Source organism: Podarcis erhardii (genome assembly GCF_964252035.2).
Source record: "Podarcis erhardii genome assembly, chromosome: 7".
In the NCBI taxonomy this organism is placed as follows: Eukaryota; Metazoa; Chordata; class Lepidosauria; order Squamata; family Lacertidae; genus Podarcis; species Podarcis erhardii.
This window is the reverse complement of record NC_138511.1, coordinates 89,582,457-89,599,093: the sequence shown is the minus strand read 5'-3', so window position 1 is coordinate 89,599,093 and position 16,637 is coordinate 89,582,457. Positions and strand designations below refer to the sequence as shown.

The window sequence follows — 16,637 nt, the reverse complement described above, 5'->3', positions numbered from 1 at the left end:
GCGCACATGTGGGTTGCGATTCGGTGCTTATGCGCATGTGCAAAGCGCGATTTACCACTTCTGCGCATGCGCAACCCCCGAACCCGGAAGTAACCCGTTCTGGTACTTCTGGGTTTCGGCGGGTCTGTAATCCGAAAAAACACAAACTGAAGCATCTGTAACCCGAGGTATGACTGTATTCTGTTGGGAGCTGGCCAGAGTGGCTGGGGAAACCCAGCCAGACGAACAGGGTATAAATAATAAAATTATTATTATTATTATTATTGGCTTTTTAAAGAATCATAGAATTGGAAAGTTGGAAACAGCGCTCCCCGGGCCCCGTAATCTAGCGCAACCTCCTGCAAGGCAGTAATCGCAGCTCAAGAATCCCTGACCGATGGCTGTCCAACTGCCAGTGAATCATGAAGTTAGAAGGGACCCCCAAAGGTCATCTGTACCAGCCCTCTGCAACAATGCAGCTAAATCGTCCAAGACAGATAGCTATCCAACCTCTGCTTAAAAACCTCCAAAGTCGGGAAGAGGGGACCACCTTCCCAGGGAGCCTCTTCTACTGTTAGAGTTCTTCCCCTTAAATATTTAGTCAGAATATCCTTTCTTGTAACGTGAAGCCATTGTTTCGGTTCCTGCCCCTCCAGAGCAGGAGAAAAACAAGCTTGCTCCATCAGCCCTTCAGATATTTGAAGATGGCTGTCATCTCACCCTCTCCGTCTAAACACCCCCAACTCCCTCCACCATTCCTTGAGAGAACGGCGTTTGTGTGAGACTTGCTTGCTTGGAGTCAAACATTCCTGCCACCAGATTCCAGGGAGACCCAGACTCACCCAGGGGCCGAGGCTGCAATAGGTCGCCGTCCGCCTTCCCCTTTGAGTTTGGAGACGAGTTTCTCGCTGCCTCGCTTGAGGGACTCGCGGAAGCGGGAAAAGGAGCTGCTGCGCCTCAGGTTCCCGAGGGAGTCCTGGCAAAAAGGGAGGGATCACAGAATTGTGTAAAGGTAAAGGGACCCCTGGACGGTTAAGTCCACTCAAAGGCAACTGGGGTTGTGGCGCTCATCTTGCTTTCAGGCCGAGGGAGCCAGCGTTTGTCCAAAGACAGCTTTCCAGGTCATGTGGCCAGCAGGACTAAACTGCTTCTGGCGCAACTAGACACTGTGATGGAAACCAGAACGCACAGAAACACCGTTTACCTTCCTGCCAGAGCGGTACCTATTTATCTACTTGCACTGGCGTGCTTTCGAACTGCTAGGTTGGCAGAAGCTGGGACAGAGCAACGGGAGCTCATTCCGTCGCAGGGTTTCGAACCGCCGACCTTCTGATTGGCAAGACCAAGAGGCTCAGTGGTTTAGACCACACCGCCACCTGTGTCCCTCTACAGAATTGTAGAGTTGGAAGGGACCCAAAGGATCGTCTAGTCCAACCCCCTGAAATGCAGGTAAAAAGGTAAAGGTAAAGGGAGCCCTGACCATTAGGTCTAGTTGTGGCCGACTCTGGGGTTGTGGCGCTCATCTCGCTTTATTGGCCGAGGGATCCGGCGTACAGCTTCCGGGTCATGTGGCCAGCAGGACTAAGCCGCTTCTGGTGAACCAGAGCAGCGCACGGAAACGCCCTTTACCTTCCCGCCGGAGTGGTACCTATTTATCTACTTGCACTTTGATGTGCTTTCGAACTGCTAGGTTGGCAGGAGCAGGGACAGAGCAAGGGGAGCTCATTCTGTCGCGGGGATTCGAACCGCCGACCTTCTGATCGGCAAGTCCTAGGCTCTGTGGTTTAACCCACAGCACCACCTGCGTCCCTCTGAAATGCAGGAGCCACAGTTAAATCCTGCTGCGGGTGCAAAGGGTACCGCAATCTTTCTGCAGACTAGGGTGGGGAGGTGGGGTCAAGACCTAAAAACAGAGAAGAGGGAGGGAAGCTCCCCACAGTAGCCCCAACACAAACCTGGCTATACAGAGCGCCTCTTCCGGGTCCCGTTCTGCTCTCATCTGAAAGATGCAGGGGAAAGGATGGAGAGAATAAGAAAAGGTTGCCAGACATCCCCGTTTCCTGGGGACAGTCCCCCAGATTTACAAATCAGCCCCCTGACAAAATCCATCTATTTAGCAGGAAGTTGAAAAGTGTCCCCGGATTCATTGAAAAAAATCTGGTAACCTTAGAATAAGATGCTCCTTACCTCTCTCGCCCTGACCGAGCCACAGTGATCCACACTACGGTCACCTCCAGACTGGATTATTGTAACTCGCTCTATGTGGGGCTGCCCTTGAGACTGACCCAGAAACTCCAGCGGGTGCAGAATGCCGAGGCGAAACTCCTTACGGGGTCCTCGCTGCGAGATCACATTCACCCGGTGCTATACCAGCTGCACTGGCTCCCGGTGGAGTACAGGGTCAGGTTTAAGGTGCTGGTTTTACCCTTTAAAGCCCTATACGGCCTAGGACCCTTGTACCTACAGGACCGCCTCTCCTGGTATGTCCCAAAGAGGACCTTGCGGTCTTCAAACAAAAACATCCTGAAGGTCCCGGGCCACAGAGAGGTTAGGCTGGCCTCAACTAGAGCCAGGGCTTTTTCGGCTGTGGCTCCAATCTGGTGGAACGCTCTGTCACAAGAGACTAGGGCCCTGGGGGACTTGACATCTTTCCGCAGGGCCTGCAAGACAGAGCTGTTCCGCCTGGCCTTTGGTTTGGACTCGGTCTGACCCCCTCCTTTCATAATCCTCATAGAACTCTTGCCCAATGGTTGCCATTAATTTGATTCTGAATTAGTTTTAGAATGAATTGATTTTAGAATGCTGTGTTACTTTGATTGTTGTTAGCTGTTCTGAGCCCAGCTTCAGCTGGGGGGGGTGGGATATAAATAAAATAAATTATTATTATTATTATTATTATTATTATTATTATTATGCATGGTTTGCCGCTACATCACCCTTCCCCAAGCTTCCCTCTCCATACACTGTTGCAGAGAAACACAACTGCAAGCTGGCTGCTCACCGCCTCTGCTGACGCCCAAATCCTGGTCATGTGTGGACAGAATTTCTTTGTAGAGCTCCTCAGCCTGTTGGTACTTGCCCTGCTTCAGGTAAGACGATGCCTGGGCGAGAAGAGAGGAAGGCAGTTTTATTTTTTTTATATATAAATATTTATTAAAATTTTTAAATATAAATGCACAAATAATAAACAATCTTACTTCTGTCACAAACATAGTTTCATCACTTCTTTGGACTCCCTCACGTCTCCCGCTCCCATTTACATCATTAAAAGTTTTTTTTCCAAACAAATTATCAACTTGTTTACAATCTCATATCCACTCATTCAAATAATCTAGCAATTCTTTCAAATAAAATTTTATATTTTCTTTAGTCTCACTTATCATCAAATTTAAATCTAATTTAGTGGTGGCCAATTTTTTATAATCTAGCATCCTTCTTAACGTTCAACCAAATTACAATGTTTTTGTAGATACATCTTAAATTTCTTCCAGTCTTCCTCCAGAGAGGAAGGCAGTTTTAGCTGGGTGGCTCCATACCCGATGACATTAATTGTTTTTTCAGTAGGGAAACAGTTAACTAGAAAGGAGATTTTTTTTATCTCATGTGGTGGTCTTCAAGTAAGGTTAAGGCTTACTGGGAAATGATATATAATGAAATGAAAGGGAAGAGGAGGTTAAGGGGTGATATGATAGCCATGTTCAAATATATAAAAGGATGCCACATAGAGGAGGGAGAAAGGTTGTTTTCTGCTGCTCCAGAGAAGCGGACACGGAGCAATGGTTCCAAACTACAAGAAAGAAGATTCCACCTAAACATTAGGAAGAACTTCCTGACAGTAAGAGCTGTTCGACAGTGGAATTTGCTGCCAAGGAGTGTGGTGGAGTCTCCTTCTTTGGAGGTCTTGAAGCAGAGGCTTGACAACCATATGTCAGGAGTGCTCTGATGGTGTTTCCTGCTTGGCAGGGGGTTGGACTCAATGGCCCTTGTGGTCTCTTCCAACTCTATGATTCTATGATTCTATGGATGTTTAAAATAAGGTTTGTAAAAAATACAACCCAGAAGCTTTCCTTTGGGGAATTATAGGGACAGAACTACCCAAACTGTATAGAGATTTATTCATGTATGCGACTACTGTGGAAAGAATGTTACTTGCCCCAAAATGGAAAGAAGCAGAAGTTCCAGCAAAGGAAGAATGGATACAAAAACTTACAGATAAACTGTAAACAGATAAGAAAAATTGGCAGGATTATTGTAATAACCTGCCGTTTCATAAGAGTTTATACTTAAAGAAGATGAATAAATAAGCGAATTAAGCTAATTTGGATACGCAGAAAGTATTAAAAATAAATTTAAGGAACCGCAGAAAGAGGGGGAAGGAAGTCGAGTTTTGAAATGTCAAAATGATTGCGAAATCAGTGAAATGTATAAACCTGAAAAGTACAAAAAAATGAAAAAACAATTAACTAGCTTTTATATCATTCTAATTTTATGTACTGGCAATGAAACCCTTTCTACAGGGCCTGTTCCCCTGTAGGTCTAAGTTGCACTTTGCACTTTGATAACCTAGGTTGAATTTTAGCTGGTTGACATTTTTCACTGACAGCTGGCTACCTCCAGCCGAGCTTTTTTTCACCTGCAAGAGCAGCCTAACCTTTATAACCTAGGAAATCTTGCTTGCAGATTTTTCCATTCTTCCGTAGTCAAATTGCATGCATGTATATTATGGCTGATCTTTGCAATCAGTGGCTTGTTCCCAAGCTGCACCGATGCAGCAAAGCCATTGCAAAAACAAATAAAAGATAAAGCTTTAAAGTGGCTGTTGTGAAATGCTGCAAATATTGAAATCTGTGTTGCTTGTGCCCAAGAACACCTCATCGCTACTGTTACTCTACTCTACATTAAAAACAGCACAAATACTGAATCATTATGAACCATTTCTAAATGAAACACCAGCACCGAGGGAGTCAAAAGGAACCCAAAAGTGTTAACAGTCCTGCAATGAGCAGGGCGGTCGTGTTGCTGAATAGTCATCTTCAATAGTAGATCCTGTCCAAAGTCATCTTCTATAGTAGATCCTGTCTGTGAAACACCCACCCAACTGAGAAGTCTGCCTGGCAACAACCTTGTCATCGTTTGGGCTGCACCAATCATGGGATGCTTTTTCTCTGATTTCTGTGTATTTTTTTTTCTACTGTACAGTCATACCTCGGGTTGAATATGCTTCAGGTTGAGTGTTTTTGGGTTGCGCTCCGCAGCGACCCGGAAGTAACAGAGCGCGTTACTTCTGGGTTTCGCTGCTTGCGCATGCGCTCAAAATGACATCATACGCATGTGTGCAAGCAGCAAATCGCGACCTGCACACATGCAGACGCGGGCTGCGTTCGCTTCAGGATGCGAACGGGGCTCTGGAACGGATCCTGTTCGTATCCAGAGGTACCACTGTATTTTATTCTTGTAAATAATTTTGGGACCTTTTGATTATTGAGAAAGTCAAAAATAAACTGATGGAGGAGAGGTCTACTGATGGCAACCAACCACAATGACCATGTTCTGCCTCTGGCAGTTGGGAGGCAGCAATGCTTCTGAATGGCAGTTCTTAGGTTCTTGTGGAGCCTCCAGCTCCAGAGGCAGTCTACCTTGTTTCCTAGGTTCTTAGGATTATTTGGCCACTGCAAGAACAGGATGTTGGACTACGTGGTCCTTTAGTGGCCAGGCTCTTCTGATGTCCTGAAAACTAAACTTCCTCTGTATTGCACTAAAGTATTGCACTTGGGCAAAAAAAATGAGAGGCACAAATACAAGATGGGTGACACCTGGCTTGAGAGCAGTACATGTGAAAAGGATCTAGGAGTCTTGGTTGACCACAAACTTGACATGAGCCAACAGTGTGATGCGGCAGCTAAAAAAGCCAATGCAGTTCTGGGCTGCATCAATAGGAGTATAGCATCTAGATCAAGGGAAGTAATAGTGCCACTGTATTCTGCTCTGATCAGACCTCACCTGGAGTACTGTGTCGAGTTCTGGGCACCACAGTTCAAGAAGGACACTGACAAACTGGAACGGGTCCAGAGGAGGGCAACCAAAATGGGCAAAGGCCTGGAAACGATGCCTTATGAAGAACGGCTAAGGGAGCTGGGCATGTTTAGCCTGGAGAAGAGGAGGTTAAGGGGTGATATGATAGCCTTGTTCAAATATATAAAAGGATGTCACATAGAGGAGGGAGAAGGTTGTTTTCTGCTGCTCCAGAGAAGCGGACACGGAGCAATGGTTCCAAACTACAAGAAAGAAGATTCCACCTAAACATTAGGAAGAACTTCCTGACAGTAAGAGCTGTTCAACAGTGGAATTTGCTGCCAAGGAGTGTGGTGGAGTCTCCTTCTTTGGAGGTCTTTAAGCAGAGGCTTGACAACCATATGTCAGGAGTGCTCTGATGGTGTTTCCTGCTTGGCAGGGGGTTGGACTCGATGGCCCTTGTGGTCTCTTCCAACTCTAGGATTCTAGGATTCTCTGGCTGACACACACACACACACACACACACACACAAGTCTCCCCATCGTTTACCAGGTTGTTCTTCGTCTTGGCCACGTTTGGGTCGTCAGGCCCCAGCCGGGTCTGGTAGATGCAGAGAGCCCTCTGGTAGTACTGCTCCACCTCCTCAAACTTCCCTTGGTTCTGGCACAGGAGCGCCAGGTTGTTCAGCTGCTTGGCCACGTCTGGGTGATCGGTGCCCAACACCTAAAAAAACAAGAGTGGGTAAGAGATTCTAGCATTAGGACCTGGGAGAGACCAGGGTTCTGATCCCGCCACTGGGCGTCACTGCCTCTCTCAGCCTGGCCTACCTTGCAGGGGTGTTGTGATGGGGATTAAATGAAGGAGGGGGGGAACCAGGCATATACTATCTATTTTATTTTTAAATAATATTTATTCAGCTTTTAAAGATCACAAAGAGAAAAAAAAAGAAAACACAGAAAAAATGCAAGCAATTAAAAATAAAAAACACAGATCAAACCTTTACATAACTTTCTTTCCTTTGCTTATTTCCTTGACCTCCTCACACCTCCCTTTTTTGTATTCTAGTTCAATTAGTTATTTCAGCAAATCCTTTCCAGCTTTGTTTTTATCCTATTAATTTATCTTAATATACTGTAATTTTACATTCTCGTCTTTCACCAATTAACAAATCCATTTTTACCTAATCCTTTATATCATTCCTGCTAAAAGCACATTACTTCATTCCAACATCCTTCTAACATTCCTTAATTTTGCAATGTTTCTGTAGATAAACTTTAAACAGGCATATACTATCTAGAGCTCGGGGGGTGGGGCGTGAGATATAAATGCATTCATTCTCGAAGTTTTGGGAGAAAAGAAATGTGAGTTTTCTTTTTAAAAATGCAGATTGATGCAGTGCACACACACACAAAGACACTGCTTTAACTGCAGAGACCAGAAAGAGGTTGATTTCGCCAGCCATATTGTCAGACCACCCTACTGCTAAAATGTGAATTTGAAAGAGGGCTTCGTGTATTCCACAATTCTGGGTCCGGTGCTCAGTGCTGAGATCAGCATAATCGGAACCTTGTCTGTCTGTCTGGTTTGTTTTTTAAATGAACTTAAGTTTCTAGTCCTTAAGACAGGTTGAATACAGTTTTTCTTTGGGCCTCCGGTAAAGCCTGTACCTTCTCTCGGATCTCTAAGGCTCTCTTGCAGAGCGGCTCAGCTTCCGTGTATTTCCCCCTCTTGCCATAGAGGACGGCCAGGTTATTAAGAGTTGCAGCCACCTGTCAGAAACAGGAGGAAAGGTTTGATTATTTCTTTATTATTATTTTTTTAAATTTTTTATTAAGCATTCAACACAAATTTGCACAACAATACACCATGTTACATTTTCTACAAACTACATGCACGTACATTATGTAGAAAAAGAAGAAAAGAAAAAAAGAGAGAAAATAAAAGATAAAGGGTGGATTAAATAAAATAAAACAAACTTCTGATTATTCTCATTGTACTGTATCTCATTTATTATTTTATACACAGTATCTTATTGTTATTATTTGTTTTTCTGGTACCACTGTATATACAGGAGGTATCAGGGCGGTTCACAGAATAAAATCAAAATATAAAACCACAAAATGCAGAATCAAAATAAAAACAACAGTACAGTAGTATCTCGGGTTAAGAACTTAATTCGTTCCAAAGGTGCATTCTTAACCTGAAACTGTTCATAACCTGAAGCACCACTTTAGCTAATGGGGCCTCCTGCTGCCGCCGCGCGATTTCTGTTCTCATCTTGGAGCAAAGTTCTTAACCCGAGGTACTATTTCTGGGTAAGTGGAGTCTGTAACCTTAAGCGTATGTAACCTGAAGCGTATGTAACCTGAGGTAAAGGTAAAGGGACCCCTGACCATTAGGTCCAGTCGCGGACGACTCTGGTGTTGCGGCGCTCATCTTGCTCTATAGGCCAAGGTAGCCAGCGTACAGCTCCCGGGTCATGTGGCCAGCATGACTAAGCCGCTTCTGGCGAACCAGAGCAGCGCACGGAAACGCCCTTTACCTTCCCGCCGGAGCGGTACCTGTTTATCTACTTGCACTTTGACGTGCTTTCGAACTGCTAGGTTGGCAGGAACAGGGATAGAGCAACGGGAACTTACCCCGTCGAGGGGATTCGAACCACCAACCTTCTGATCGGCAAGTCCTAGGCTCAGTGGTTTAACCCACAGCGCCACCCACCTCCCTTGTAACCTGAGGTACTACTGTACTAATAGTGACACCCTGAGCTTGGGCAGGTAGCAAATTGGCAGTCAGTGAGCAGACCTCTGAGCCCAGGACTTCCATGCAGACAAGTCTTCAATGCTGTCAGCAATTGTGCTGCAGCATCTGGCACTAACTTCACCATTTGGGGAGGGGCATCGGCCAAGCTCTCCTCACTGCCCCCCCTCGAAGGCCTAGCACCTTTTAAACACCACATCTTTGGGAGCCTGGACCATAAAGAAGGCTAATCGCCGAAGAACGGGTGCTTTTGAATTCTGGTGCTGGAGGAGACTCTTGAGAGTCCCATGGACTGCAAGAAGATCAAACCTCTCCATTCTGAAGGAAATCAGCCCTGAGTGCTCACTGGAAGGACAGATCCTGAAGCTGAGGCTCCAGTACTTTGGCCACCTCATGAGAAGAGAAGACTCCCTGGAAAAGACCCTGATGTTGGGAAAGATGGAGGGCACAAGGAGAAGGGGACGACAGAGGACGAGATGGTGGGACAGTGTTCTCGAAGCTACCAGCATGAGTTTGACCAAACTGCGGGAGGCAGTGGAAGACAGGAGTGCCTGGCGTGCTCTGGTCCAGGGGTCACCAAGAGGCGGACACGACTAAACGACTAAACAACAACAAATCTTTGGGAGCACAAACGACTCTTCAAAACTTCCAAGGGCGTCCAGAAGAGTTGTATTTTTCCTAAGAGAGTGACCTGCCCCTCCGAAGAAAAATGGTGTGATGGCTTGGGATTCGGACTCGGATGCTGAACCTGAGGGAATCCCAGCCTGCACAGGAGTCCCCACTTCCAGAACTAGCTCAGCCAGGGCTGGGGCCTGAGCCTGAAGGGTCCTCACCTGTGCTGGATCCTCAGGTGCAGGCATCAGCTGAGTCTGCTCTGGCTCCGGAGGTGATGGAGGACCCACTGCCTGCAGGTGCTCCACTCTCAGCCCGGTCAGAGGAAACTGAGGTTGCCTCTGGGTCCAGTAACCCTCCAGCCTCTCCTGAGTTGCAGAGGCTCAGGGCAGAGAGGCGGAGGGAACTAAGTTCCCGCAGGAGGAGTGCTCGCCTCCAGGCCAGGAGAGGTGAGTCACCAGAGGATCGGGACCGCCCTAGGCCTCGGGGCAGATAAGAGCCGGCCAGCCCAGTCCCAAGTTGCGGAAGCAACACTGTTGGTCACCAGTTCCTGCCTTGCTCTTCTGCCAGAGTTCCTGACCTCACCTGACTCCCTGCCCTGCACCCAGCTTCAGCTTTTATGGACTGCCTCCGTATTGCTCCTTCAACCTCGGACTGGACTTGGACCTCACCTCTCGATTAACCCACGGGACCAGCACAAATGGTCTCTGCCCCCACCCATCCAAATACTGTATTTTTCGCCCTATAGGACGCACTTTTTCCCCTCCAAAAATGAAGGGGAAATCTGTGTGCGTCCTATGGGGCGAATGCAGGCTTTCGCTGAAGCTTGGAGAGTGAGAGGGGTCAGTGTGCTTCAGGAAGCTATCAGCAAGCCTGGGGAGCCCGCGGGAGTTCCTGCAGGGCTCCCTAGGTTGCGGATAGCAGTCTGCTGGCTGGAGCGCGGGGGGGGGGGGGGTGTCTTTATCCCCAGTGGCGTAGCGTGGGGTTGCAGGAGGGCCGGCCACACCAGGCGCAACATCTGGGGGTTAGGATTAGGGGGCGCAAATCCACGGATTAGGGGGCGCAAATTACTTGCCTTGCCCCGGGTGCTGACAACCCACGCTACGCCACTGTTTATCCTTCCCCCCCAAAAAACACTAGGTGCGTCCTATGGGCCAGTGCGTCCTATAGGGCAAAAAATACAGTACTCCCGGAGGAGAAAACACAAGGAAGAGAAGCCTTAACAGGACCTAAGCAGCATCACCCTCCACCGAGCCCCGGACGGACACTCACGGCGGGGTGTTCCACACCCAGAGTCTGCTCCCGGATATCGAGGGCATCGTTCAGCAGCTCTGTGGCCTCCTTGTACTTGTTCTGGTCCCTGCGGCAGAAGAAGTCGGCATGAAAAAAACACAGGAGATTGAAAAATGTTTACTGAATATATGAGAACAGCGTACAGCTGAAAACGCTGGCAGCACTGAGATAAATTCAACAGTGTAAATAAGTTTTGGTGGATGCAATAATGGAGTACTGAATGGCATAGTTTTTGTAAAATATGTAGGGATTTATTATATGTAACATGAACCATGGAAAAAGAAGGGAAGTCGCTGATAAGGATGTATAAATGAGGACTTTAAACTGTAAAATATAAATTTTAATTATAGATAGATAGACAGACAGACAGATAGATAGAGATAGATATGGCCTTCAATTTGAATTAGCCTGATCCTCTATTCCCTTTTCCCTTTCCTCTTCTATGAAGAAATCCTTTCTGGGACCCCACATTTAAATTCTTCCCTGGTCTCCTTGCTGCCCTAGTAGGACCAACTTGGCCAGTTAGCCCTGGTGATCATTCGATGTCTACTGACTGGGGCTCCCCCCCCCCCCAAAAAAATGACCCCTGAATTTTTGAATTTTATTGATATTGATGCTGCATTTTATGTTGTGTTTCATGCTGTTTTAAAGTCGCATTTTAACCAATGTTTTATATTTGCTGTTAGCCACCCTGAGCCTGGTTTTTAAACCGGGAAGGGTGGGGCTTAAATAAAAATTTATTATTATTATTATTATTATTCTATATATGTCATGCGAAAAGCATTGGCCATGTCATGCGAAAAGCATTGGCATTCTGCCACACCTGCAGAAGGAGTCGGCCAGCAGGTCTCGGCCAAACACGGTAGGACATCTCTAAAAGTTGCAACCTCAGGTTCCTGCAGAGGATGCTTATAGAATTGGGGAGTCGGCAGGGGCACCCAAAGGCCATCTAGCCCAGCCCCCTGCAATGCAGGAATCAAAGCTCTAAGTCTTCTCTTCCCAAGGCTCTTCTCAGCAGCCCTGGACCCTTTCCCACACAATGCCCCCCATGCCACCCCCCTTACCTATAGACCAAGGCTAAGATGTTCAGCATGGTGGCCACATCTGGGTGGCTGTGTCCAGAGCTCTTCTCTAGGTCTTCCAGCGCCTGTTTGCAGAGGGGGACGGCCACTTCGTAGCGCCCCTGGGAGGCGTACTGGATCACCAGGTTGTGGAGGGTGCGCAGCCGTGCTGGGATCTCGTAGCCCCCTTGCTGAGCGGCCGAAGCGGCTGCGCTCGGGCTCCCTCCTGCCACAGACAAGAGAGACAGGTAAGTCGGGCCCATTGCAGAAGGAGATTCCTGAACCCAGAACCCATCTGAAAATGTCGGGGGGTTAGAACAGTGCTTCTAATGTGGAAATATGGAAACGACGACGGGCGCCAGGATTGAGATTTGGAGCTATGCTTCAAGGTCCAGACTCTGGGAAGCCCGAAAAATTAATAATTGCACTTTGGAAGATAATTCAACCTTTCTTAATTTTAGTTTTTTATTGGATTATGATTTGATATGTTAATTGGATGTTTTTTATTGGAAAATTAATACAAATGATTTAAAAAACAAACAAACATTGCTTCCCAAACTTTTGAGAGCCACTGTCCCCTCGGTTCCAGAAACTCAGCGTTATTCAGAATAGCAGTTTGCACAACCCGCTAAGGAAGATAATGTCACAATAAAATTATAAGGTAAAGGTAAAGGGACCCCTGACTATTAGGTCCAGTTGTGGCCGACTCTGGGGTTGTGGCGCTCATTTCGCTTTACTGGCCGAGGGAGCCGGTGTACAGCTTCTGTGTCATGTGGCCAGCATAACTAAGCCACTTCTGGCGAACCAGAGCAGCGCATGGAAACGCCGTTTACCTTCCCGCTGGAGCGGTACCTATTTATCTCCTTGCACTTTGATGTGCTTTCGAACTGCTAGGTTGGAAGGAGCAGGGACCGAGCAACGGGAGCTCACCCCATCGCGGGGATTCGAACCGCCAACCTTCTTATCGGCAAGTCCTAGGCTCTGTGGTTTAACCCACAGCGCCACCCACGCCCCAATAAAATTATAATCGGGAATAATTAATTAATTGCACGTTTGTTCAAAACCCAATTAAACTATGGAGTTTAATTAGTTCAACAAAACTAATTGGTTTGATCCTGTGATGCCAGCTTTTCAAAGTCCGGATACTTGTTGGCACCTCTAAGCCCCCTCCCTTTGCCTATTAGCGCTGCCCCCAGGTCACCCCACGGCCCCCCACAAATGGGAGAAACCACCCACTGGGTTAGAATACGGCCTTCACTGGGGTGGGGTGAAGGTTAAACACAACCCCATGTAACCCAGCCGAAAACTGGCCCTACTGTCTCGCTGCCAGGAAGAAGACCAGTGGGGGTTTTAGGTTACTAACCAATCACTTAATTCCACTTTGCCAAGACATTCTATCTCTGACTGCGGGGTCACCACACCAGGGAAGGAAAATAAGAACGAACCCAAGAAGAGGGTGCTGGATCAGGCCAAGGGCCCGTCTAGTCCAGCATCCTGGAACGTGTCCAGAGGAGGGCAACCAAAATGGTCAAAGGCCTGGAAACGATGCCTTATGAGGAACAGCTAAGGGAGCTGGGCATGTTTAGCCTGGAGAAGAGGAGGTTAAGGGGTGATATGATAGCCATGTTCAAATATATAAAAGGATGTCACATAGAGGAGGGAGAAAGGTTGTTTTCTGCTGCTCCAGAGAAGCGGACACGGAGCAATGGTTCCAAACTCCAAGAAAGAAGATTCCACCTAAACATTAGGAAGAACTTCCTGACAGTAAGAGCTGTTTGACAGTGGAATTTGCTGCCCAGGAGTGTGGTGGAGTCTCCTTCTTTGGAGGTCTTTAAGCAGAGGCTTGACAACCATATGTCAGGAGTGCTCTGATGGTGTTTCCTGCTTGGCAGGGGGTTGGACTCGATGGCCCTTGTGGTCTCTTCCAACTCTAGGATTCTATGATTCTATGATCCTGCCTTCACAGGGGCCAGCCAGCTGCCTGCGCAAAACCAGCAAAGCAGAATTCAGGCACAAGAGCGACTCTCCCCTCCTGCTGTTTCCATCAACTGGGATTCAGAATCATTGCTGCAACCAACTTTGGAGACAAAGCACAGCTAGTATCCATTGGCAGCCCTTTCCTCCTCCATGAATTGTTCTCGCTTTCTCTTAAAACCATGTAAGTTGGCATTGAAATAAAAAAATAATAATAAGGCCTTATATAGATAATAAATGTTCCTAAAGGTACCAAGCAAACATGTACATAAATATATAAACCACATGTCTGAAGCAGCACAGGAACAGCCATGGCTCCCAAACTGACCAAATGTTTTCTCTGCAAGGTCAGAGGAAAATGGAAAAGCCTCCCCATTGTCTTTCCCTTCACAAATCCTGTCTTGAGGGTATGCCTGTGTATGAATTGGGTGAGCCTGTGACCTGGCTCAGGAACTAAGTATTTATCATTACAATAGACTGGCCAAGCTCCCCAGGATATCCAATCAAGTGAGCATTAACAGGTGACCTGCCAGACAGGAGATAAACTATGCACTCAGATTTCTGCTGTAGACCGCCTCTTCTGTGAAGTAGATATGATGTATCGGGGTGGGGTGGTATTGAGCTACACCCCTTCTGTGATGTAGGTATGATGTTTCTGGGGGTGGTCTTGAACTCCAGGGTGGGCAATTTAAAATGTCTATATAAGGGCAGACACACCTGTGTTCTGGGTTCCTCCTCCTTTCCTGCATGTGGGGGGAGCACCCTGTTGCAACAGATCAATAAAGATCAGGCTTACGAGCTGCTTTGCTTCTCAATATTCTCTGGTTGGCCTCTGTTCTTTTCTCCGACCGATGGAGAACCTACAAAGGACTCTATAAGGGTTCTTGTGTCCCCCATAAGGGCAGATTTTCATTTATTACAGCAGTCACCACTGCCTCCCTGTGGCAGGGAGTTCCACAGTTTAACTCTGTGCTGCGTGAAGAAAGACTTCCCCAGATCATAAAAAGGAATCCTTTTCCTGCTGGGTTTTTGAGCAGCTGGAGAAGTAGGCACGCTTAGATACTTTAGTAAAATATTTATTCATTTCCATTCCACGTTTCTCACTCAGCAAAGTGGGATCAAAATGTCTGCATGCATCCATCCTCTTTCTACCATTGTTCCCTTTTTAACCTCAGCCATACCCAACAGGTGCACAGGTGAAGCACCCATCACCTGGCCTGCATTCAATGGAGCCCTTCCTCTGAAACTCAGGCTATTCCTCTGAAACTCAGTAAGTCTCTCCAAGGCAGCCTCTCCCCAACTACAACTCCCTTGTACTATAACTCCCATCCACTCCAACCAGCATGACTGTCCACTATCATGGAAGTTGTACAGTAGTTCCTTGGTTCTCAAACGTAATCTGTTCTGGAAGTCCATTCCAAAACCAAAGGTGCGTTTTCCCATAATGCAAAATGAATTACAGTGGTGCCTCGCAAGACGAAATTAATCCGTTCCGCGAGTCTCTTCGTCTAGCGGTTTTTTCGTCTTGCGAAGCACGGCTATTAGTGGCTTAGCAGCTATTAACAGCTTAGCGGTTTAGCAGCTATTAGCGGCTTAGCGGCTTTAAGAAAAAGGAAACAAACTTGCAAGAACTCGCAAGACGTTTCGTCTTGCGAAGCAAGCCCATAGGGAAATTCGTCTTGCGGAACGACTCAAAAAACGGAAAACTCTTTCGTCTAGCGAGTTTTTCATCTTGCAAGGCATTCGTCTTGCGGGGCACCACTGTAATCTGTTCCAGACTTTTAAAAACAAACCCCTAAAACAGCAATTTAACATGAATTTTGCGATCTAACACAAGCTTCCTCAAACTCAGCCCCCCTAGATGTTTTTTGCCTACAACTCCCATGATCCCTAGCTAGCAGAACCAGCGGTCAGGGATGATGGGAATTGTAGTCTCAAAACATCTGGAGGGCCGAGTTAGAGGAAGCCTGATCTAACAAGACCATTGATCCATAAAATGAAAGCAATAAACAATGTACTGCAATCACACAATCAATCAATCAATCAATCAATCAATCAGTAGCTGAACTGGGTTCCTCACCGTCGCAAAAACAAAACAAAAAGAGCTGCAAAAACGCCAAATAAATAGCAAAAGCAGATGGACCTCAGCGTAACACTCAAAACGGAAGTGTGGCACTCCAATCGGAAGCATAACACTCAAATCGGAGAACGTTCAGCTTCCGAAAAAAGTTCGCGAACCAGAACACCTACTTCCTTCTTTGCAGTGTTTGGGTTCCAAGTTGTTTGAGTACCAAGGCATTTGAGAACCAAGGGACCACTGTAGTCCCGCCCGCCTCCCAAATGGAGGGCATCCGCTTGGGTAATGCCGGCCTGAGGTGCTGCTTTTGTGCAACTGGAAACAGAAAGTTGACCTGCGGCCAGAACTGAGCTCCCACTGAACCTCTGGACAGGCCTCGGTTGGGGTTAAGCCTCAAAAGACATGCGCAGGTTAACGCGCATCATCGGCCCATGTACGCACCCTGCCTCTGCTCATCGTCATCGTTGGGGAACAGAGAAGACAGGCTGTCCTTCCTCTGCTCCGAGTCGTCTTTCCCCACCTGCAAAGAGAGTAAACGCAAGGCCTGCATATCCCGGCTTAGAAATAAATAATAATAATAATAATAATAATAATAATAATAATAATAATAATTTATTATTTGTACCCCACCCATCTGGCTGGGTTTCCCCAGCCACTCTGGGCGGCTTCCACAGAGACCAAAAATACACTAAAATGCCACACATTAAAAACTCAGGGCTGAACAGGGCTGCCTTAAGATGTCTTCTGAATGTCAGGTAGTTGTTTATTGCTTTGACATCTGGTGGGAGGGCGTTCCACAGGGCGGGCGCCACTACCGAAAAGGCCCTCTGCCTGGTTCCCTGTAACTTGGCATCTCGCAGTGAGGGAACCGC

General features: G+C 47.1%; 1 protein-coding gene across 5 annotated transcripts in view; it reads right to left on the bottom strand.

Moving 5' to 3' along the window:
- Positions 1 to 16,637, bottom strand: part of KLC3 (kinesin light chain 3) — a 33,307-nt gene that overhangs the window by 3,200 nt on the left and 13,470 nt on the right. For all 5 annotated transcript variants that reach the window (XM_081869147.1, XM_081869145.1, XM_081869149.1 and 2 more), the window contains exons 4-11: positions 16,207 to 16,285; positions 11,718 to 11,940; positions 10,633 to 10,720; positions 7,659 to 7,760; positions 6,541 to 6,714; positions 2,981 to 3,080; positions 1,935 to 1,978; positions 822 to 955 (exon numbers count right to left, since the gene is read on the bottom strand). In XM_081869147.1, the coding sequence (XP_081725273.1) occupies positions 822 to 955; positions 1,935 to 1,978; positions 2,981 to 3,080; positions 6,541 to 6,714; positions 7,659 to 7,760; positions 10,633 to 10,720; positions 11,718 to 11,940; positions 16,207 to 16,285 (944 nt within the window). The remainder of the gene's footprint in view (positions 1 to 821; positions 956 to 1,934; positions 1,979 to 2,980; positions 3,081 to 6,540; positions 6,715 to 7,658; positions 7,761 to 10,632; positions 10,721 to 11,717; positions 11,941 to 16,206; positions 16,286 to 16,637) is intronic.